Source organism: Squalius cephalus (assembly GCF_949319135.1).
Source record: "Squalius cephalus genome assembly, chromosome: 24".
Taxonomy (NCBI): Eukaryota; Metazoa; Chordata; class Actinopteri; order Cypriniformes; family Leuciscidae; genus Squalius; species Squalius cephalus.
Window position 1 is genome coordinate 7,314,889 of NC_137145.1, and position 24,993 is coordinate 7,339,881.

At 37.4% G+C, this 24,993-nt stretch overlaps 1 protein-coding gene and 1 pseudogene across 2 annotated transcripts; both read left to right on the forward strand.

Moving 5' to 3' along the window:
• The first annotated feature begins 10,651 nt into the window (after positions 1–10,651).
• On the forward strand, positions 10,652–11,649 carry LOC307152088 (trace amine-associated receptor 13c-like; annotated as a pseudogene). Its single transcript has one exon. The product of its transcript is annotated as a trace amine-associated receptor 13c-like (transcript).
• A 12,068-nt stretch (positions 11,650–23,717) lies between these two features.
• On the forward strand, positions 23,718–24,755 carry LOC307152836 (trace amine-associated receptor 13c-like; the record flags this gene model as incomplete). Its single annotated transcript, XM_079861781.1, has 1 exon — positions 23,718–24,755. The coding sequence occupies exon 1, from the start codon at positions 23,754–23,756 to the stop codon at positions 24,753–24,755; it is 1,002 nt and encodes a 333-aa protein (XP_079717907.1). The 5' UTR covers positions 23,718–23,753.
• Between the last annotated feature and the right edge of the window lie 238 nt (positions 24,756–24,993).

Below are 24,993 nucleotides of genomic sequence, written 5' to 3' on the forward strand. Positions count from 1 at the left end.
ATATGAAATCATTCAGTAATTCCTCTGCTCATATCATATGACGAGCGTTTATATAGGCCTATTAAAAAAAAGATTCACAGTCAGGGGCATTATGCACTTAGTTTTTTGGTAATTTTGTTTATTCGAAACATTTCCAAACTTGTTAACTTGTTAAGGTCTGATATTCCCATTCTCAAATAGGCCTAAGTAAATGTAGGCTGTATTGTCGTTTAAACGGATTTCGTATTGTCGGATTTATTTTAAAAATAGAGGATGGAGGGAAATTAATTTTTAAATGCTTTTGCATTTTCACGCAATTGTTTTGTGTTCCCCCGAGAAACTTTCCCTTGCAAAAATGTTTGCATTTTTAGACTTGAGTCTACACTCAGTGATGTAAAAACAATGGGTCGTACATTAATATTAATATTAGCTCAAATGATCTATAGGGAATTTTAATAATTAATCATGAATATGATTAATATTTTGTATGTTACAGTTACATTAATTTATCGCAGCTGAACTAGATTGATATATGAACGATTACCATAACGGGTTATGGTTCGTCATTAATACATCAATTGTTCTTATTTCAGCTCGAAGTTATGGGATAACTTTAATGGAATTAATTTAGTTATCAAACAATCTGTTTGTCCAGCGAACAGATTGTACGTAAGACTAAATCAACTCTCAAGGAAAATTATCCTTCTTACAAACACGAGAAAGAGTATCTTTTCCAGGCCTTGAAAAGACACTCTCGGTGTCTGTAGACTAAAATTAGGTTACTTAAATCGTAGCCTACCAAGATAAAGCATATAGCTAAGATCGAACATTTCAGGGACTAAGTAACATGGGCAATTAAATCAGAGTCAGTCAAGGGCATATGGAATTTAATAATTGGACCAATACATCGAACTAAGGAATATATCAAACTACACAATACACACGGATTATATGTCTATGTACATAAAATACAGTTAAACAATACAAGATAACGAATAACGAAAATGAGAGAGAGAGAGATAGATAGATAGAGAGAGATCGGAAGATGCGAGAGATGGAGAGAAGGATGGGGGACGAGATCGGAAGTGAAAGCAAAAATCTGCGATCAGAGATCGCAGTTGGCTATGGCAAAATCACAGACAGTAACCCTTAAGACACAACAAAGAAATCACATCATAAGTTCAATTCAATAATCGATACTTGCATGGCATATGGTTCTCTTTGTATGAGGTGTGTAGGACCGCAGGGTTCTGCGTGTCTTTAAAAGCAGCGCGAGTCGTCTGAGGGGAGGCGTGCGCGTGCTGTCTTCCGGCGCGCGTGCGAGCGCGGGAGCTTCAAAGAGTTGCCGGGAATGATTCAGGCTAAGTTCATTCAGCTCGTGAATGAACAGAGGCGAAGAGGAAAACGAAACTAGACTATAGAAAAACATAAAAGAAATAAATAAAAAGAAAAGAGAAGCAGGCCGAAGCCGGTCCGGACTTGGGTTTTGGAGGAGGAAGGAGAGAGCGTAGGCATGAGAGAGAGAGAGGTTTTCTGAGTCGGTCTTTTATGGACAATATGGGTTGACGCCTCTGTTCGCGCGAACAACCAATGAACGTCCAAAGGTCTGAAGCGGGAAAAATGTCTTTGTCTTAGTTCCCAGTTTAATTTGCATGTTTTATGGCAGCGTTATTATGTGATCAGTTATACTCTAACGAGGGTAAAAATAGTATCATACATTTTACCAGATCCTGATGCATACATTTGGTTCCAGTACAAGGAGAGCTTTACGTGGATACCGAATTAGATATGTTTCGAAGGTACACGTCGAGATAGATTATTATTCTGTAAAAATAAGCTTAAAAGTTAAACTAACAACCTAGGAATAAAATGAACCCAACATGTGGTGTACATTGATAAGTGGGCATTGAAGATTAGACTTTAGAAAGATCCACATGGCATATCTATGATTGAAAAAGGGTGCACATCTGAAACATTATTCCTTTACGGTTTACAAGAATACAAAAACCCATCACAGAGAAGAACAATCATGAAAAAGAGAAATTACATTCAGGCTTACATATTTCTTCAATGGTTATACATATAAAATATCTAGGATGAACACCTAATTCTGCTCTTCTGGCTAACATTCCGTTAGGTAATAAAACACAGTTCCACACAGGGGGGAAGGGATTGCCAGAGAATGTTAGTGAACCCTCTCTAACTAAAACACTATTGATTAAAGAATACATTTCAAAACCACACCTCTAGAAAATCATAATTATATGGTCAAACGAATTAATAAAACATGCGTACAGGAAGATCAAACCCAAATCTGAGTTACATACATTAAAACTATATTTCTATAGGAGGATGTTTGTGTGTGTGTGTGTGTGTGTGTAGAAGGTTTCAAGTTTCGTTATCTCTCTGTGGTCCAGAGAGGGGAAAGGGGGGGTTTGGAATGTCTCTGAGGTGACATTAGTGTCGTAAAAGTCAATTGGTTCCAGTCTTTATGGAGCCAAAGCCTGATTTGCACTCACGAGTTCAAAGTGCACCAGCTTTTGTATTCAGGAAGAAATGTTTTTAGCAACACAGAGTATTTGAATTTGTTAATTCAAACCAACGACGAATGATTCGATAGCCAATGTTGTTACAGTGAACACGCCTTCAAAATTAGTCCTCAACCACATCCTATTACATCTAATAAATTCATATCATGCACAAATCATATGCACGTTCAAACATACAAAAATAATTAACAAAAATTAAAGACCACAAATAATAAAGCAACAAACATAACACATCGGGATTTGTTACACAACTGTTGGTCATTCATCTCATCACCATGTGTATTTAAGTTCCTGCTGTTTACTTAGTCTTTGTCTGGTCATGTTCACGAAAGGTTGTGTTTTGCTAATGCCTGGTCGCATGCCTTTGAGAATACTTGCTATTAAACTTCATTGTGAACTTTATTCATCTGTCTTCGTCTGTCTGCCTGCAAACAAACACATTGTGACATTTCCACTGCCATCTGCGCTTTTCTGGAATTGTGCTCTCACGCTATTTTTCCCTGTTTAGTCATATTGTTTGGAGTTTAATACATGCTTTAAATATATATGGCATGTATTAATCTCACAACATTATATCCCATATTCAAGCTTATATATTATTACTATTCCTGACTGGTTAAAATTATGAAACTAAGAAATAATTTATTAAGACCACATCGTATGCAGTGTTGCAGGCCCCATGCAGAAGGCCGTGTTGACCGATTAGAAAGTCCCTGTAAAAACAGGAAAAATTGAGGAGACTGGAGATAACAATTCAGCGCCGCACATAATCCCCAGCAACTGTGAGGGCGCCGGTGTTGTGCCAAATTTCGACTCCCTGCCAAATTATTACCCCCCTCGTTGAAGTCAATAGCTGTGTCCCAATTCAGGGGCTACATCCTCCGAAGGCCGCATTTGAAGGGCGACTGCATCACAGCGGTGCGACGAAGCTGTCCAAATTCGAAGGATCCTTATAATGTGTAGTACCCCAGAGTGCAGTCTGGACGATGGGGCGGGGCGACACATTGGCCCACACTGAATTTAATTGGTTTATTTTACAGCAATCTTATTGGCCTAGACAATTCAAGCCTGAGCATGCGCATTCCTTTATGTACTATTTTGTGAATAATTTAGCTGTATTAAAGAACTATTAAATGCTAACTCTAATCGAATCTTATTATTGGTTTACCATGGTAATTTTAGTTAAGATCTATTGGCTAATGTTTTATTGTACTTAAGACACAGAATAGATTAAAGGGGGGGTACAATGGTGTTTCATGTATTCAGAGTTGTTTACAGTGTTAAAGAGATGGATTCTCATGCATAACATGGCCAAAGTTTTTAAAAAATATTTTGGACGAATAACGGAGAATTTCTGTGCCGAAAATCTTACTTCCGGGTTGGTACAAGTTTCGGCTGGTTTTTTTTCGACCGTGGATCTAATAACGTAGACCAAAGTGGAACTCCTTATATGAGCATTTCTCCCGGAAAAGCGCGGCCGCGCACACGTCGACCAGAGGAGAGCGAGACCGCGCACATCAACGCGCTTCAACAGGAAATCATCGGCAGCGCTGCATAGTGTCTCCAAAGTGTGTTTTTGGATGTGAGGGAAAGCTTCCCAAAGAACCCAGCGTTAGGAACAGTGGATGCAGATTGTTGTGTAGTTGTGTAGACTGTTTGTTCCCTGCATTTCGACGATGAATGTTTTATAAACAAAGCCCAGATCGACGGATTCTCTCTATGGCTCTGGCTTCGCCCACACGGCCCGCCTCCAGACGCTCGGGTTTTTTCGGAAAGACTCGGTACAGCCTATCTTTAAACTAAAGAAACTAATAAAACTAAAGACTTTTTGGAGATATGAAGGATGCAATACTACTCTATAGGTACTCAAGATTAACAGGAGATTGAGTGAAAATGAGCATTTCACCCCCCCTTTAAGTTATTGTTTAAAAATGAACGCTTGGTGACAGCACCTCAGTGTACTTCAGGCTAATAGAGCTGTTTTACATTAGCGCGTCATTCACTTGGCTTCTTCATATTTCCATCAGGATCGGTGGATCAGCTCAAACTCTGAATTTTATGCAAATTATGATAATTCACTGTATTAAAAGAAGACATCGGACAAACCCGAACGCAATTTAAAATTTTTAAAGCACAACCATTTTTTGTTGTTGATTTTTTTTTTTAACAAGATTTGTTCTCCAATGCTTGCTTTTTTTTTTTTTTTGGCACAAAGTGCAAATAAAATGTTTAATGGCAAACTCATTTCCCTTGTTGTTTACCTGTTAGTAAAATATGAGGGCCAGGACCTATATTGGTTCTGTATATAGGCCTATGTTATAGTTTTTAAAGGTTCCTGTTTTCTAATAGGCTGTCAGCTGGTTAACATGTAGGCCTATGACTAGCTATGACATCAGGTATTAAAAATCAAATTATTTATTTATCCACCCCCGCATTGTGTGTATGGGATAAAAATAGTTTCAAATATTAATATAGCTGTAGCCTAACTATTAAAAAAACACTGCTGTAAATCTGAGCAATATAACAGTAGCCTTCTTCAAAAATGAATTAAAATACCCAGCAGAGAAGTGATATGAATATTTATGACTATAAATACGCTCTTGAGCACATAAATAATAGACATAATATCTGTTTTGGTATTTTTTTTTATTATTATTATTTACATTTTTTCACTTTTCAGCACTGCAGGGTTTTTAATTCCCATTGTATGCAAAAAAAAAAATTGTATTATTTGGTTGCCTATTATTGTCTTATTTGGCACGCATGGTTTAAAATAAAATGAAATAAAATAAAACACACTTTCGGAACAGTGTCTTACTGAAAAACAGTGAATTATCATAATTTGTGTAAAATCCAGTTTGTTTTTATTCACCGATTCTAATGGAAAAATGAAGAAGCATAAATTAATGATGTAAAATTACGGGGCCCTGCATGATATTCGTAAAAATATTGTCTACTATCAGCCTAATATACGGTGGCCGAGAGAGCTCAACACGCAGCAACTGAAGAAAACACATGCAAATAGAAAAAAACTATAGTATATATAAATATATATATATATATGTATATGTATGTATATATATATATATATATATATATATATATATATATATATATGTATATGTATATGTATATATATATATATATATATATATATATATATATATGTATATGTATATATATATATATATATATATATATATATATATATATATATATATATATGTATATATATATGTATATATATGTATATATATATATACAAATTTTCTTTTCTTTTTATTTTTTACAAAAAAGCTTTTAAAATATGCATTATATATCTGTGTGTGAGTGTCTAAACTTTAAAACTTTGGACCCTACATTACCTAACATTTCTTATGAAACTTTTCTTTATGAAAATTTAAGCATAACATGAAAAAAATTGTACAGTGTAACTGATGTATAGATTAATATCTTTCCCTCATGTTCTTTTTCTCTATCTTTTTTATTTATTTATTTTAGTTTTCAGCTCATTGTTCTTTTCTCATTTGTATTCTGATGACACTGAACATATTGTTAATACATTTTGTATATTGTATACAAGTTGTATGTCATAAAAATGTAATCTCTGTATGTTTTGAAAAATTTCTTTTTTTAAATAAATAAAATAAAATAAAATAAAGTAGACTTTTGAGCTGTAAGCACGTCCCAGCCGGGTTCGTCACTTATTTGGTTCCCCTGAAAACATTTCCGTTGTGGTCTGTGTTATTTGCAGCGTGTTTCTGTATTTGGTTGTGTTGTGAACTTTTGCAGCGCGTTTCTGTATTTGGTTGTGTTGTGAGTATTTGGAGCACACGTGTGTTGTAAAACTGATGAAGATGTTTTCTTAATTTTTGGCTGTTTTTTTTCTATTTGCATGTGTTTTCTTCAGTTGCAGCGCGTTGAGCTCTCTCGGCCACTGTACTAATAGGCTATCTCTCCTTGCAATGCTAGTAATTTATTGCAGTCATGCTCATTGCTCACTTAAAGTGGCACTGACTTATCTGCTGGTTAAATTAATAAATATAATATAGCTAAATCTCAAACATTGTATCATTTATATCAGCAACATATTTCTTTATATCTCCCAGCCCTGAACTGCTCAATATTAAAGCTTCTATAGGCCTACATGACTTTTTGTAAAGCTGCTTTAAAACGACGTGAATTGAGCGCTATACGAATAATTTTGACACTTGATATAGACCTAGGTATATAGGCTATGTAGCCTATATTGTGGCCACGAATGGAGAATTCGTTCCCCAGATTTAGCAGCACGTAGGCTATATTACACAGTGGTCTGCCTGAAGGGATTGTTTGTTGTACAGTAACTTCATCTAACTGAAGTTGAAGTCGTAAGTCGTATTAATGTTTAACTCGTATTAAGTTAATCAAAACTTTATCCAATTGATTATTGAAATCGCCATGGTAATCACTTAATATTTCCAAACAGCGTAGTAGCCTAGATCATTCATAAACTCGTACATAAAGGAATACGCATGCTCATGCCTCAAGCGTCCATGCCAATAAGATTGCTGTATTATAAACCAATGAAACTGGGGGGTGGGCGGAGCGACACGTGTAGACCCCACTGATCTGAATGACATTATATAGATCAGTGGAAGCCCCGCCTTAATGTGTCGCCCTGTAGACTGAGGCCCTTCTGCACCGACGGCCATCTGTCTGTGCGGTCTCCTTTGTCTGCTTCCCGCCAAGGCCGCCTCCCTGCGGCTCCTCCACAGCCTTCACAGGCCCCGGGCAGGAGGAGGTCGCAGGAGGGCGGTACCGCCCGTCTCCCCCCTTAGCCGGCTAAAACACCAGGCCAACGGAGACGGTTACGTCTCCCTGCCACTTCCGCTGTACCGCCAGAGTTTCGGCTCTACAGCGAAGAAACATATCTGCATGTTGCCAGCGTACTTCCTTATATACCCATGAGGTAAGGCGGAGTTACGCAATGCAAATTCCGCAGACCCATGGCATTTCTTTGCCATTGGCTGGTTTTATTTCTCGAAGATGAGAAGCTTTCTAAGCGAAACCCCATTCGTCGTCACAACGTAACGTTTCCGTTCCCTGCTCAGGGAACGAGGGTTACATACGTAATCGAGATGTTATAACTGCCTAAAAACAAAACGGGGTAGAAAACCTATCTAAAAATGTTCACCATGGTCAATTTATGTACATAATAAAGTCTACAGAGTATAAACTAACCTATGTAAAATCACATACTGGTAACAAATAAGTCAACATTTGAACCTTTATTTTATTTTTTCTCTATTTTTATCATTAGATACATTAGATTACCCGATTAAACTGAAACCCAATACTTGCATTTAACCCTTGTGTTATGTTGCGGGTCAATTTGACCCGTTTAGATTTTATAGTTGCTGGAAATACTGGTTAACCAATGTTTTTTTTCTTGATATTTTGTGACTTTTTCTCATTTATCATCATGAACATGCATGCAAAGTTTCAACATGCTGGTGTTTTTTGGCATATACAAACAAAATTACTGTTCCTTTCGTGATGTTCGTGGGTCAATTTGACCCGCATATTTTAACGCTCTAAGGCAACTGTACGGACCCAGAATAATAACATTTCTTGGTTATACTTTGTTATTTTATTTTTTTACTACCTTATGAAGCTAAAAATTAGGTTTTCCACACTTATTTCAACACAGAAAAATATTTTGTCAGCCACAGATGGTAAAAATGACCTATCATTTATTTTTTCAAGCTACCTAAAATAATATTAAATCTTTTTTTTTTTTTTTTGATATTTTGTGACTTTTTTGCATTTATCTTCATGAACATGCATGCAAAGTTTCAACATGCTGGTGTTTTTTTTTTTTTTTTGACATATACAAACAAAATTACTATTACATTTGTGATGTTCGCAGGTTAATTTGACCCCCATAGGCAGCTATTCAAAAGCAACTGTACAGACACAACATAAAAACATTTATTTTATGTATCAACTGGGCATCAACTCCAGTTCTAAAGTGTAAGTGTATCTAAAAGTGCTCTAACCCAAACCAAACACACTTGAAAAAGCTAAATCATGGTGTTCAGAGTTAATTGCAAATTACAAATGAAAATCTTTGACAGACGCAGATAGTAAAATAAGCTCTCATTTATATATCTGAAATATCTTGAGACTTTGACATAGACTGCAGGAAAAATTAGCTCAGATTTTGATTAATTGTTCAGTTATGATGTTCTAAGCAAAAAAAAAAAAAAAAAAAAAAGTAAAAAAAAAAATGTATATTCTAATATATATATAAATATAATGTATATTCAAATTTTGTCAAAGCAAAACAGTTTTAAAAAATGGTTAAAAAACATTTTCATTAAATCATATCTTCAGATATATATTTTTTGGAATATTTGACAAATGTTGATATTAAAAGTTTACAGTTTGTACCTGAATCTTTGTTGTTTTTCATAGTGTGATTTTTGAGGAATTGTATTGAATCCAATGCGGGTCAATTTGACCCGGACCATAAGGGGAGTGCACAGAATTCCAACATAACACAAGGGTTAAAAGTGAATTCTGGGGTAGGCAAGGCTGTGAAGGATCCTTCTGATGTATCCTGCTGGGAAAAGAAGGACGCATTTGCTGGCCGCATTTTGAAGGAGCCTTCGAAGGACCTTTGCATTGGAACAGCCTTCGTCGTGCCGCGGTGATGCAATCGGCTGTACTTTCCCCTTTAAACGAGTCCCGTGCGTCGGTGAGACCGCGTCAGTCTTCAAAGGATGCTGCCCCTGAATTGGGACACAATCCCAATTGCATTCAAAGGATGCAGCCTCTGAATTGGGACACAGCTAGTATCTGATTACCTAATCCTATTTACAAATCAGTTTCTTTCTCAAATGTTGATGATCAATTAAAACATAACCGACTTGTGTTTATGAGGATACTCACCAAGACGGGCGACACATAGGTGGTGTGTTTTTGATTTTGGGATTGCGTCCTTTCAGAAAGGTGGCTTTCTGTATGCACGCATCAAGTGTCCACACAGAAAGCCGTTTTTCAGCATTCGAGTACCGAATTCAGTTCTCTTGCATGGTTTATTGTGCTTTTAATAACTTAACATGCATGTTCTGCTCTTTATTCTCCATACAAAAAAGCAACTCAAAAACTGATTTATTTTAATTAAAGATGATATTGAGGGGGACATTTTTCTATTGTACCTCTGGATCAGAAGTCAGTGTGTTGTGGAATATTAGCATACAACAGTACCTTTAGAGAAAAAAAAAATCAAAGTATATGGCAATTGAATGAATGAATGAATGAATGAATGAATGAATGAATGAATGAATGAACGAATGAGGCATTTATATAGCAATTCCGTATGTACTACTGTACACCCAAAGCACTTTAAAATCATATTAGGGTATCTCTCCTCCACCACCACCAGTGTGCAGCATCCATTTGGATGATGCGACAGCAGCCACAGTACAACAGCACCAGTGCGCTCACCACACACCAGGTGAAGAGGAGAGAGAGTGATAGCCAATTCAATGGATGGGAATTATTAGGAGGCCATGATTGGTAAGGGCCAATTTAGGGAATCTGGCCAGGACACCGGGGTTACACCCTACTCTTTACGAGAAGTGCCATGGGATTTTTAATGACCACAGAGAGTCAGGACCTCAGTTTAACATCTCATCCGAAGGACGGTTACAGTATTTTCCCTGTCACTAGGTGGGTGTTAGGACCCACACAGACCACAGGGTGAGCACCCCCTGCTGGCCTCACTAACACATCTTGCAGCAGCAACCTAGACCTAAAAAATGAAAAAATGTATTAACTTGAAATATATGGAAATATTGATTACTAACAGAAACACAATTCACATGAAAATAAATAGAAAAAGAAGTTTATCATATTTAATATTAATTAAAACTTTAGCACTGTTTACTCTATTATTGTGTGGCTAAATTTAACAATTCATACAATGAATAAATAATTATAACATTATGCAGCATCAGAGTGGGCGGTAGATCATGGCATGGGTTGGTCAGTCTGATCCAGACACTGTATAAATTAAACGACAATAGAGTAGAACAAAAGAGCAGAACAAACTCCTAACATGAGGAGACTCACTCATGAGACAGAGGATCATGAGACTCAATACTGCTTTCCTGCCATCAACTCATCATGTATCAAGGGAAAACGCTCCAGACATGAATACAATATCATGTTTGTGTTTTTTTCATTGCTGTCAGCATGGACTGTGTTTCTGAACCTGCTGGTGATCATCTCCATCTCTCACTTCAAGAAGCTTCACACTCCAACAAACCTGATTATTCTCTCTCTGGCTGTGGCCGACCTGCTTATTGGACTTGTTATGCCCATAGAGGCAACCAGACTTATTGAGACGTGTTGGTACTTTGGAGACATCTTCTGCAGACTCTATTCAATATTTATTGGAATGCTAATTTCAACATCTCTTTGTAATGTAGTATTAATAGCGATTGATCGTTATGTGGCTGTGTGTCACCCTTTACAGTACCCACAGAAAATCACCACAACTAAAACTTTAATAAGCATCTGTCTCTGCTGGTTTTGCTCCTCCGGTTATATGACTGCCTGTGTAATTAATAGCAGATATTTAGACACTTCACACAGAAAAGACATGTGTTATGGAAAGTGTTATATTATGATGGGATTTGCTTGGATAGTCACTGATATGTTCATGTCTTTTATATTTCCTTGTATCCTGATCATAACTTTATATTTGAGGATTTTTTATGTAGTACATCAGCAAGTGAAAGTTATAAACTCTCTGATTAAGGGTGGTAAATGTGTAATGGAAGGATCAGTGAGGAGGAAATCTGAGAGTAAAGCTGCTCTGACATTAGGAATCATTGTGACAGTTTATCTGCTTTGCTATATTCCATACTATATCTGTTCTATATCAGTAATCTCTTCCACAACCATAAATATTTTAGCATGGGTCTTGTACACAAACTCAGGTCTGAATCCTCTGGTCTATGCTTTATTTTATCCCTGGTTTAAAAAGACAGTTAAACACATCTTAACTCTGAAAATATTTCACCCAGCATCTTCTCTGGTTGATATTTTTACAAAACATCAATTGTAAAATTGGTAAAACCGTCACTCTGAGAGAAATTTCACATAAACTGCATTATTGTTATTAAGTGATAGCTAAAGGTATAGATAAACAGTTTATATTTGTAATTTACACTATACATGTATCCTAATAGTACGTAGTTTGTTGTATATAATATGATTGCTGTATAATTTTCACACTGATTCAAGTTTTGTCAGAACGTAACAATTAAGCAAACTTCTTTTTACACAGTAAAAAAGTGACAAAGTAAAGTTGTTTTAATAGCTTATTAAGTAAATTGAGCAATAATCACAAACCTTCAGTCTAATGATAAAGGTAGATATTATGTACTTAGTGCTTCACTTTCATCAGTTATTTTGAATCTGTTTTATTATAAATCAAAAACACAATGGCAAAAAGAGGACAGTCGTATAGAGTGTAAAGCCCTATTCGGATGGTAATTGTTTCTCATGTGGACGTCTGTAAAAATAAATTTGCATGGCACCACAATGATAAAATTTGGATGGTGATTTATTCACTGTGAAGGGACGATTTTTGTGATCCTAAAAACCCGAGAACACGCTGTTCGCATTGCATGATTGTCTGCTGTAGGCTAAATAAAATGTGATATGCTTGGAATAATAATAAATTCATAATTATTTGATTAATAGAAAAATAATGTCCTATTTAATTGTTTAATTATTTAAACCTGATTAAAAATAGAAAGCTAGACATGCTGGATTTCTGTCTTGCATTTTATCTCAAAATGATCATTTCAATTTAAAAAAAAATGGAAATGAATGGTAATTCAATGAATGGTAATTCATAAACATGAAAAATACTCTGTGATAATCATTCACATTAAACTATACATTTTCTTGGGTGAATTCATGTGATCATCTGAGCATGAGAAAGAGGGGGTGAGGGGAGAGGGAAAGAGATGTAGATTCGGATGACTCGGAGGTGAGACTTTCGTCTCGATGGTGCATGAGGGCCAGTTCAAATGGTAATCTCCAGAGAGGTCCTTTTGTCTTCTCAGGGTCTGGTCACCCCTGAAACAGACCGAAACAGAAACAGGCACTGACTCTAGTGGTTCAAAAATTGGTCTTGACTAGCCCCTCAAGGATTATGGTCAAGTCCCACGAAGGGATCTTTCCTCTAACAGGAGGCCTCAGCCACCTCGCTCCACGGATGAGGTGGGCGATCAGTGGGTGCTTCCTGACTGGAGCCCCATCAATCAGGGCGTGGCAAGCCAATATGGCGGCAACAAATACCCTGAGAGTGGCAGGCATAATTGTAATTTTTCCTGCAGAAATTCCAGCACTGAAACAATCTGGCAGTGCAGTTCACCATGCAGACACCACCTTTCAAAGACACCCCATTCAAAATGATAAAAATCATCATTACACATGCCAAATATGAAGTTTTATGTTGTTATCAATTTAATTGGTGATAGTTGCAGTATTTTAAACATTGCTTTTTGAGAGAGAAAACGAAAATCAGGCTGCCACAAAAACTATTAGTAACAATGTCTGACTGAGATCATCATCAACTTTCTTTGATTTTTTATTTTTTATTTATTTTTTATTTTTTTGACACCTGTATGGAGTGGAATTTCTTTTATATCTACTTGTATAGACATCTCTGGAATAAAAGTTCTACTTCTTTTACTTCTATCTATTCTAAACACACAGTGAATGCACTGATGCAATAGCTTCTGCTCATTATTCAGGGGTCAGTTACATAATATTTGTTTTGATGTATTTTTCAAAACAAGTATTACGTAACTGACCCCTGAATAATGAGCAGTAGCTATTGCATCAGTGCATTCACAGTGAGTTTAGATGTGTTGCATTCACACCTCTAATGAATCTCATCTCTGCATTCATCACAGGTGTTAACAGCACCCTCAGGTGCACATTTACTCAACAGCAAACCATAATTGCTATAATTAGTCTTCAGAGTTTACTGTAACTGATTTCTCAGATGACTTGTTATCAGGAGTAAATGAGACACTTGTCATTGCTTGTTTGACAAATCAACAGCTTCAAAGAAACTGGTAGCCAGCAACAGACAAGTGACCAATCCTGATGGCGACTTCACTCCATGCATTCTACCAGCACTTCCTCCTACTGTTTCCTTCCTTTTTCTGCTGTGTAACAACAAACGGGATATGCACCACCCAATGGTCAAAGTTGACACAATGTGCATTAGAGGGCACCAGCAGAAAAAAAAAACATTGTTACAACCCTGCAAGAAAAAAGGGAGACCACATGCAACAATTCTAAATGAAACATTTATTTTAATGATGCATGTGCAGGAGCTCAAATCTTGAGTATCTGGTGAAAAGTCAATCTTCCCGATTGAGATTGCGCAAGCAAACGTAATCTTAATTTAGATTTATTATTAATCCAGGATAAGCACAAGTAAGTACAATTTTGATGAGCAAAACAACACACTCGTCTTCCCTCTATGTTGTAAACAAACACAGCGTCAGCTCATGTGTGAGTTTGCGCCTGCGCATACGTCATTGTGTGACAGGAAGCTCGTGCTCCAGACTGCTATGAATGCGCTCAGGACTATTTGATGAGGCTGTGGATTACATATTGTATATAGTGTTCATTTTCTTGCATAGGCTGATTGTTTCGCTTCTTAAGACCTCAATGCATTGTCAGGAGCCGTGGGTATTAATTGACCCATGCTCTGAGTGACCAAAAAATGTTTTGGACTAAAACCCAAACTCTCCTGTGTCACATCCAGGCTATGAGCATCAACCAAGACAGACCCTTTCCCAATCCTGATTCAATTCAACACAGTTAAGTGTGCAACAACGACTTCAGAGACTGATGAAAACGCTTTAACGCACCTTGACTCAGAGCGTTATATGTGCAAGACTGGTTGTACATTCCTGATGTAAAACTGGTCCCTCAATCGCTCTGAATAATCTTGGGCATACCGAAAATAGAAATAAATTGTTTTAAAGCTTTGACCACAGCCTTGGTGGTCATCTTACACAGGAGATAGAACATGGGATAACGCATTGTTTGGAACATGACTGTAAGCAAATATGAGTTACCTAGGAGGCAATGGCCCAGCCCAACACAAATAATTATGATGTGCAAAAGGTTTATTTATTACTGGTATCGGGCACAACGGCACAGGTTTTAAAGCCTGATTGGGTTTACCCAACATCTAGCAGGTCACTATAGCAATAGCAGCTACAGCAAGTTAAAATATATGCAGCAACATCTTTTTTAAAGGTGAAGCCAATAGAAATTGGCACAAAACCCTGTGATACGGTTTGTTTGTTTTTTCAGTTCCAAAAGGCCGGCAACATCTCCATGGGCAGCACTTAAAGGAATCGTTCACCCAAAAATCAGAATTACCCCATGATTTACTCACTATCAAGTCATCCTAGATGTATATGACAATCTTCTCCCAGATGAATACAATCGGAGTTATATTAAAAAATGTCCTGGCTCTTCCAAGCTTTATAATGGCAGTGAACGGCCATATCTGTTTTGAAGTCCATCAAAGTGCATCCATCCATCATAAAAGTAACCAGTGACGCATGTATGACGTAGGAGTATCGTAAGTTTAGACGCCTCTCGCGGTTCAAACAAACCGGGCTGGGCAACAAACTCAAACTCCTCCGACATTTCTCTTTAAAAAATTGTCGTTTTAGACTTCTAATTCGTGACTGGTGTTTTGTTTTGCTCTATCCTCTGTGTCATTACGTTGTGCGTCAGGTAAAGGGTTATTCTTCAACCGTAAATCGTTGCGTACAGCCGTCTGCCGGAAGCAAGTTATTTTAGTCAATAAAGTTTAAAAATGGATATTTTTCTTACACAAACACATCGATTCACTTCAGAAGGCTTTTATTAACCCTCGCAGAGCCGTATGGATTACTTTTATGATGGATGGATGCACTTTGATGGACTTCAAAACAGATACGGCAATTCACTGAAATTATAAAGCTTGGAAGAGCCAGGACATTTTATATACAGGACATTAATATAACTTCGATTGTATTCGTTTGAAGGAAGAATGTCATATACACCTAGGATGACTTGAGGGTGAGTAAATCATGGGGTAATTTTTAATTTTGGATGAACTAACCCTTTAATACCACCTCCTTAAAAATGAAAATTCTGTCAGTAATTACTCACCCTCATGTTGTTCCAACCCCGTAAGACCTTCGTTCATCTTTGGAACACAAATTAAGATATTTTTGATTAAATCTGAGAGCTGGATCACTCCTCCATAGGCTTCTAAGGCATTATAACTTGCTGGCCCAGAAAATATATTAAAGACATCGTTAATATAGTCCAAGTGACTACAGTGGTTCAATCTTAAGTTTATAAAGCAACGAGAATACTTTTTGTGCGCAAAAAATAAATAAAAAATAACGACTTTATTCCACTATTAATTTCCTTCTCCTTGTACCCTAATCATAACTTTATATTTGAGGATTTTCTATGTTGCACATCAGCAAGTAAAAGTTATAAACTCTCTGATTAAGGGTGGTAAATGTGTAACTGAAGGTTCAGTGAGGAGGAAATCTGAGAGTAAAGCTGCTCTGACATTAGGAATCATTGTGACAGTTTATCTGCTGTGCTTGATTCCATACTATATCTGTTCTATATCAGTAATCTCTTCCACAATCATAAATCTATTGACATGGGTTGTGTACACAAACTCAGGTCTGAATCCTCTGGTCTATGCTTTATTTTATCCCTGGTTTAAAAAGACTGTTAAACACATCCTAACTCTGAAAATATTTCAGCCAGCATCCTCTCTGGTCAATATTTTTACAGAGCATCAATTGTAATTAAACTGGTAAAGCTGTCCCTTATAAAGGATATGATTATCTTTGTAGGATTTATATTTGTAATTTACACTACATGTATCTTAGTATGTAGCTTATTTCAGAGAGTATGTTTTCTGCATTTGATGTTCAATTTGAATAATTAAACTTATTTCCACACACATTGCAATTAAGTGACACAATGTTCATAAATCGTATTAAATTAGCTTATTAAATAAACGGAGCAAGCAGCATAAATCCTCAATATACTGGAATAAATGGTAAAGGGAGATATGTGCTTAATGCTTTATCACTTTCATCAATCCTGTTGCATCTGTGTTATTAAAGATCAAAAACATAATGACAAAAAGTGGACAGTAAACTAAACTCAGTAAAAAAGTGATGTCCTCTAACTTTCAGAAAATGTCTTAATGTATAAATATTAGTATGAACAAAAAGATTCAACAACTGAGACATAAACTAAACAAGTTTCACAGACATTTGACGAACAGAAATGAAACAATGAGTCCCTGAACAGTATCAAAATTAGCAGTCATATCTGGTGTAGCCAGAAGCTGCTTTAAGGACCACAGAGCATCTCATCCTCATGGACTGCAGCAAACTGACCAGTTCTTGCTGTGAGATGTTACCCCACTCTTCCACCAAGGTTCTCAAAGTGTGTTTGTGTGTGTGTGTGTGTTTGTGTGTGTGCGTGTGTGTGTCCTGATCAACCCAAACGTCCCCCCAAATCATTATGTCTACCCTAGTTAAAAAATATATACTTTATTGTATTTTAAATATATTCCCTTTAATATATTACATTGCAAATATACTAACAAAAATGTTTACTATCTTTAAATATGTTAAAAGTACCTATTTACCTATTTTCACAATACAACTTTTAACACACTTTCAAATAATTGTACTTTAGTATATTTTCTAAAAATATATTTTAGAAAAATATACTTGGTGGAAATTCAGTTTATTTTTTAAAAGTGTATTTATTTGCACTTTATTAAAAATATATTTGAGGTATTTTAACTGTGTGCTGGAAATGATCATTGTAACAATGCATTGAAAGTATACTTTCAAAATACATTATAGTTACAATAGTATTTTGTACAAAGTATAGCTAAGTTTTATTCGTCTAATAATGTACATTTGTTCAAAGTATGCAATTTATAGTATTTGGAATAAGCCAAAGGTATTAATGAGCCTATATTTTTACTCAAATATATCACACCATGATGGCCTCGAGGGAAAGTGCTCCGACAAATGCTTCGGTCGACCCGAGTTCGAGTCCTGGGTGGTGGACCTTTCCTGATCCCCTCCTTTCTCTCTCTCTCTCTCTCTCACTTCCTGTCTAGCTATTGTCCTATCTTAATAAAAACAGCGAAAATATATTTTTTTGAAATAAAAAAAAAAGATATAATATAAATTCACTTATGGTATATTGTTAAGTCACCTTTATTTATATATAGCGCTTTTTACAATACAGATTGTATCAAAGCAGATACACAGTGATAACATGAAAATAATACAACAAAATTGTGTCATCGTCCACATGAAGTAAGGCAGATCAATAATATTGTTGAATATTAAATGTCCCCAACTAAGCAAGCCAAAAGCCAAGGCAACAGTGTCAAGGAACCAAAACTCCATCAGGTGACAGAATGGGAGAGACCAGGCTCAGTAGGGGCCAGTTCTCCTCTGGCCAACGAACGAACAGTGTATGATTATGATTCAGGCAGCCTTTGGATAAAAGTGTCTGCAAAATTAATAAATGTAAATGTAAACAGTAGGCCTAGATAAAAGGAAACATAACATATTAGGCTACAGGGGGTCAGGAGACATAGTGAGTTGAAATAAAAGCTATTTTTGTGAAACTATAAGAATTGAAATTATGATATGATTAGCAGAGGCAATATAACTTTTTTTATAGATTCAAAATCTATATCGTCTGTGTGTGCAGAGTGAACTGTGACTGCTGCGCTTTCTGGTTGTTAATAGCCGCGTTTCCACTGACGGGCCAGTGCGAGCCAGGGCTTTAAAAGAGCCGTGCCGGGCTAATAGTCTCGGGCCAGTAGCACTGGGCCCAAAATCTGCTGCGCTTCCACTGTCGGGCCAGAAGCTCCACAGCGCTTCACTAAAACCTGCTCGTAAAACGCCTCTCTGGAACAACGTCACACAAACCTATAATTTCATCAACAAATAGAAGTTCTCTTACGAGAGTACTCTCATGTTGCGTAAGTTTAGCTTACGCTACGGGAAAACTCCTTTTCTCAAGAATACTGAAGCAAAAAATTATCCTTAAATTTTTAGAATGTAAAACGCATTTGCTGCAGCAGGCAGACATAGGCGAGACAGCTCGCGCGCCTATTGGCTGCTCTGCGGCAACTGCTGCAACCTATCAGTGCGTCTTGGCATGACTCCAGCACCAATGGGAAGCCTTCCCGCGCTGTCGTCATAGCCCGCCAGAACAGGGTGTGGCTTCGCCTATAAAACCCCACTGCACAGGTTGCACAAGTGATTTCAGTCGACTAGAAGCGAAAACCAAAGTGCAGCACAAGCACGGCAGGCTACGCAACACTCGTTCCCTCTCTAGAGAGAACCGAGGTTACGTTAGTAACCGAGTGTCATTTTATCAGAAAACTAATCAGAAAGAAATCACTGGAAACAGTGTGATCGCAAAACAAACATGATAAAAGCGACGGTTTATGGCATTTCGTTGTTTACTTGAATTTAAAATCCAAGCATCGATGTGTTACCACAGGTTATAAAAAGGGATACATTGATCATAATTAATTCATTTATGTCAAAATTGCACATTAGTCACACATAAATAAATTACTGTTAGGTCTATTTCACAAAAGAAAGAGGACACACTTACGTATTCTGTCGCGTCTGTTTCTGTTTATTTGGTAGTTACAGGACATATTTACATCACATTTAGAAAGAATGATAATTTCTACAAATATATGCCACCAAAAATACGACCTGAGGAGCTTCAGCACTCTCTCGACTCCCAGTATATTTTCAGGCAGAGAAACAGGAAGCTCCCGAAAAAAAAGTTGCTTTATTTTATGATAGTCCGGTATAAAGAGACGAGACATAGGCTAATGACAGATACAATAAAAACATGATTGTGATAGCCATTATGATTGGTCTGATTTCTTCATGTTTTTTTACAATGCGTATCTTCAACCGTATGTTACTATTACTATGGTAATGGTTATAGCGTGCACAGACTTTTGCATCGCATAAACATTTCTACCTTATACGGTGATCAGAATCCACACAAGATCACAAACAGAAGGCATTCAAACATGAAAGTGAGTTAAATTCTTTTAAAAGTTAATGCTGACAGAACTATCCGCGCTGCCGTCTCCAGACTCAGTTCGTAACCACTCCTCTAGCCCAAGCTGGCCCACTTTGGCCCAAGGTATTCGACGGACCAGAAAATCCTGGCCGTTGGCCCCGAGTAAGCCCCGATCAAGCCCCGGAAGTGACAGTGGAAACGCCACTGGCCCTGGCACGCACTAGCAGGCCTGGCCCTGGCCCGACAGTGGAAACGCGGGTGACACACCCCCACTCAAACGGGCAATAGAAGAGCAATAGGCTACATTTTTTTTAATTAACGTTCTGGTTATGAACCTTGATCTGAAGGAGAACACAAGACATCACCTTAGGTCAGAATTAGGAAAAAATAGCGAACATTTTTCTTTTTTAATTTATCATCAGATGGACAGATCATTTCTCAGGGGAGTCAGGGCTTATCCTAGGGGAGGCACTGTCTCCCCCAGCCTCCTCCAAGACACGCCCCTGACAGAAAACACGTGTTTATTAATAAACAATTAAAATGTCTCCTTGCTATGTTTGACATATTCGTTATCATTACTTTTGCCGGTTCTTTGTGACAGCTTTTAGGTGCTTTATTGGCAGCGCCACCCTTACATGTTACATGTTACACCACCACATCACCACCGAAAAATTTAGATTTTTTTCAATCCCAATTTAAATCCCGTTTTTTTATATTAAGAAAGTTTTTTTTCTTGGTTTATGTAAATGTTAAAACATTCCATTCGATCATTTTGAGAACGTTATGAACATTATTTCGAAATGTTTTCTGAACTTTCAAAACGTCCAGTTTTTTTAATATTTTAAGAAAAAAATTTCTTGGTTAAGCAAAAATCTTTCAAACATTCTGCAGCCTATGACCTATCACTTTAGTATCTAGACTGTACCTATACCCGATCAGAAGGACGTTTTAGATCGTTTCATCTTTAAAAATGATATAAAGCATTATTACAGATATTAAACATGGTCAATGTAGTTTAAACTCTTTCTGAGAGAATGGAAGAAAATCAGGCTATAATAACGATTCAGATATTAGTAGTCAAGTCAAGTCAAGTCACCTTTATTTATATAGCGCTTTTTACAATCCAGATTGTATCAAAGCAACTTCACAGTGATAACATGAAAATAATACAACAAAGTTTGTTTCTAGAGGAAAATTGTGTCAAAGTCCACCTTAAGTAAGGCAGATCAATAATATTGTTGAATATTAAATGTCCCCAACTAAGCAAGCCAAGGCAACAGTGGCAAGGAACCATAACTCCATCAGGTGAAAAAAAATCTTGGGAGAACCCTGGCTCAGTCAGGGGCCAGTTCTCCTCTGGCCAATGAGTGAACAGTGTATGATTATGATCCAGGCAGCATTACAGGTCAGAAGTCAGATTGGATCAGAACATTCAGAATATTTATCCAGTTTCATCTGGTTGGAGGTCGGAGTCATCACACCGGTATGGAGACGAGTTTGTTGAGGATCAGTGCCGATGGCTGTCGTGTCGATGAGGCCTTCACAGGGCTGATGAGGCTGGCACTTCAGGGACTCTGGGTTTTTGGGGCTTCATTGGCTACCTTCAATTTCGAAGTCAAGTTGTTACTCCTGGTCAGGTGGAGCCTATTCCCAAGATGGCCACCGCCGTCCCAGAGTCTCGTCCCAAGATGGGCGCCACCATTTAAGAGCCTCGCCCAAGATGGCCCCCGCCATTCCAGAGTCTTGTCTCAAGACGGTGATGACATCATTGGAATGCGCGCTCGTGAAAGACTATAAATAGACGTGAAACAGTTGCGCTTTAAGGACATTTTGTCTGAAGAGATGTCCTGAACACTCCCCCAGTGCGGCAATGCAGTGTTGCAAAAGCTACTCTCAAAAAGAGTAAAAGCTACTGCGCTGACAGCCCTATAGGGGAGAATACAACACCGCCACACTGGAAGTCTCTGGACCCCTCAAGGTTGTGTAGTGTGTGCGCACAAACATGAGAAAGGCCTCAGGAATGAGGTTAGGATGTCTACTCAAGGGCATGGGAGCCCAGAGTAACATGAACATCCAAACTATAAAATCTGATAAATTATATATGGTTGAAAATGCAACTTTAGGAAGATGGTCAGGGTGAGGGTGCAAAATAGCTTTGACCAGTCCTGGGCCAGAGTCTAAGCAAGATGGTGAAATTGACAGAGCCTGCAAATCCCCAATTCTCTTTAGCGAAGTAATGGCCATGATATCCCACGAAGGGATCTTTCCTCTAACAGGAGGCCTCAGCCACCTCGCTCCACAGATGAGGTGGGCGATCAGAGGGTGCTTCCTGACTGGAGCCCCATCAATCAGGGCGTGGCAAGCCAATATGGCGAGCCATCGAGGAGGGATATTATCTCCAAAAACTAAATTCCAACAAGACGGCAACAATAAGAGGCAAGACCCTTGTTGACGGGCCTTGGTCAGGACTCTTGGGAGCAGAGCAATCATTGGAAATGCATAAAGACACAGTCTTGCCCATCCATGGGCCATGGTGGAGTCCAAAGCAGAACCTGCTGCACTAGCCCGTTCAGACGGGCCGAACACAGTCTGCCTTGGCGATTTATGTAGGTGACTAACATAGTGTTGTCTACCCGCAATAGGACATTAGAACCCCTTTAACTGTTGGAAGAAGTACTTCAGGATCAGAAATACAGCCATCAATTCGAGGCAATTGATGTGCAAAACGAGATGATGAGCTCTCCAGATCCCTTGGGATGGACAGCCATCTACGACAGCACCCCGCACCCTCAATATTGATTATTAATTGATTCATAGAAATGTTAATTTCCGGAGTTGGGAAATAACTATCTATTTTACAGTACTACAAAAGAGCATTTTAGTCAGCATCTTGAATCATTAAATAGACTTTGTTTGCAGGGCATATAATCAGAACCAAATACGTATTGTGCACAAGTTATATTAACTAAATCACAAGCATAACTAATCTAAACACACATACACACAATCACACATACATGGGTAAAATGGTAAGTGACAGAATGAAACCGGAAGCCGGAAATGGAACTATGGAAAATATCCATTTAACTATGTAAATAACCATCAGCTTATCATTTTCAGAGCACCTCATTAAATGTATACTTGGAGTGAAAGCATTTTCTGAAGTTCCTGAAGAAGGATTTTGATGGTTCCATGAGTCTCAATCGATTTCTTCTGCATTGAATGGAGAAATGGTGATAAACTGGCATGGTTTGACTCTTCTCTGGTTGAAAGTTCTAAAGTTTTCTTAAGGCTTGCCGGTGCCTATGGGCCCCCGTGGGGGTCCTTAAAGACACGTCAATGTTTAAAAAAACATTCAGAAATAACATTAATAACTTAATGGGAATGTTAGAAAAACATTCTAAGAATATATTTTTGTTATCTGGGAATGTTGTTTCTAAGAAAGTGTTCTCTCAATATTATGAGAACATCAGTCAAGTACAAATAACATCATAAAGATGTTCCAAGAACGTTGTTCTAAGAAGATTTTCACTCAACGTTACGAGAATGTATTTAACTATGGAAATTATTATAAGACTGTTCCATAAACATTATTTTAGGAACGTTTTTACAAACATTTACATAACTTTTACATAACGTTAGTGAAAGTTATGGGAACGTTCCCTGTTAGCTGGGTTACTGATTAAAGCAATAACCACCACACCTGTGTTTAGTTCAGTTCCACCTGTGCATTGCTTTCATGTAAAAATACAAAACAATAACAAGACAGTGAAGAAATTAAACACAAAAACCAAATGCATGTGCTTTTGAAAAGTGTCAGAGAATCCTAATCTGGACTGAATAAATGTTCAAAAAAGAAATTAAAAAAAGAAATTATTCACACACACACACACACAAAAAAAACAAAAAAACATCAGAGTGGGCGTCAGAGGGGTTGGTCCGTCTGATCCAGACACTGTATAAATGAAAGGAGAACAGAACAAACTCCTAACAGGAGGAGACTCACTCATGGCCTATGAGACAGAGGATCATGAGACTCAATACTGCTTTCCTGCCATCAACTCATCATGTATCAAGGGGAAACGCTCCACACATGAATACAATATCATGTATGTGTTTGTATTATTGCTGTCAGCATGGACTGTGTTTCTGAACCTGCTGGTGATCATCTCCATCTCTCACTTCAAGCAGCTTCACACTTCAACCAACCTGATTATTCTCTCTCTGGCTGTGGCCGACATGCTTATGGGACTTATTGTGATACCCGTAGAGGGCACTAGGCTGATTGAGACGTGTTGGTACTTTGGAGACACTTTCTGCAAACTGTTTATGATAATCCTTGGATTGGTCTTCTCAGCATCTTTCAGTAATTTAGTTTTAATTGCTGTTGATCGTTATGTGGCTGTGTGTCACCCTTTACAGTACCCACAGAAAATAACCACAACTAAAATTTTAGTGAGCATCTGTCTCTGCTGGGTTTGTTACTCAACTTATAACATTATCCTTGTAATTAATAATGGATATTTTGACACTTCACACAGAACAGACATGTGTTATGGAGAGTGTTCGGTTATGACAGGTTTTGCCTGGAGAATTACTGATCTGTTCATGTCTTTTATTTTTCCATGTACCTTCATCATAACTTTATATTTGAGAATATTTTATGTTGCACATCAGCAAGTGAAAGTTATAAACTCTCTGATGAAGGGTGGTAAATGTGTAACTGAAGGATCAGTGAGGAGAAAATCTGAGCGCAAAGCTGCTCTGACATTAGGAATCATTGTGATAGTTTATCTGCTGTGCTATATCCCATACTATATCTGTTCTATATCAGTAATCTCTTCCACAACCATAAATCTATTGACATGGGTTGTGTATACAAATTCAGGTCTGAATCCTCTGGTCTATGCTTTATTTTATTCCTGGTTTAAAAAGACTGTTAAACACATCTTAACTCTTAAAATATTTCAGCCAAAATCCTCTTTGGTCAACATTTTTACAGAATATTAATTGTAAGTAATTAAACTGGTAAAGCTGTCACTCATGAAGGTAGATATAATTATCATTGTATAATTTATCTTTGTAATTTTCAAAACATGTATCAGTGTATAGCTCATTTAACTGAGTATGTTTGCTGTTTAAATCTCAAATGCAGATATTGTCAGAATTTAACAATTAAGTAAACTTCTTTAGACACACATTGAAATGAAGTGACAAAAGTGTTCATGAATTTTGTTGCATTGGATCA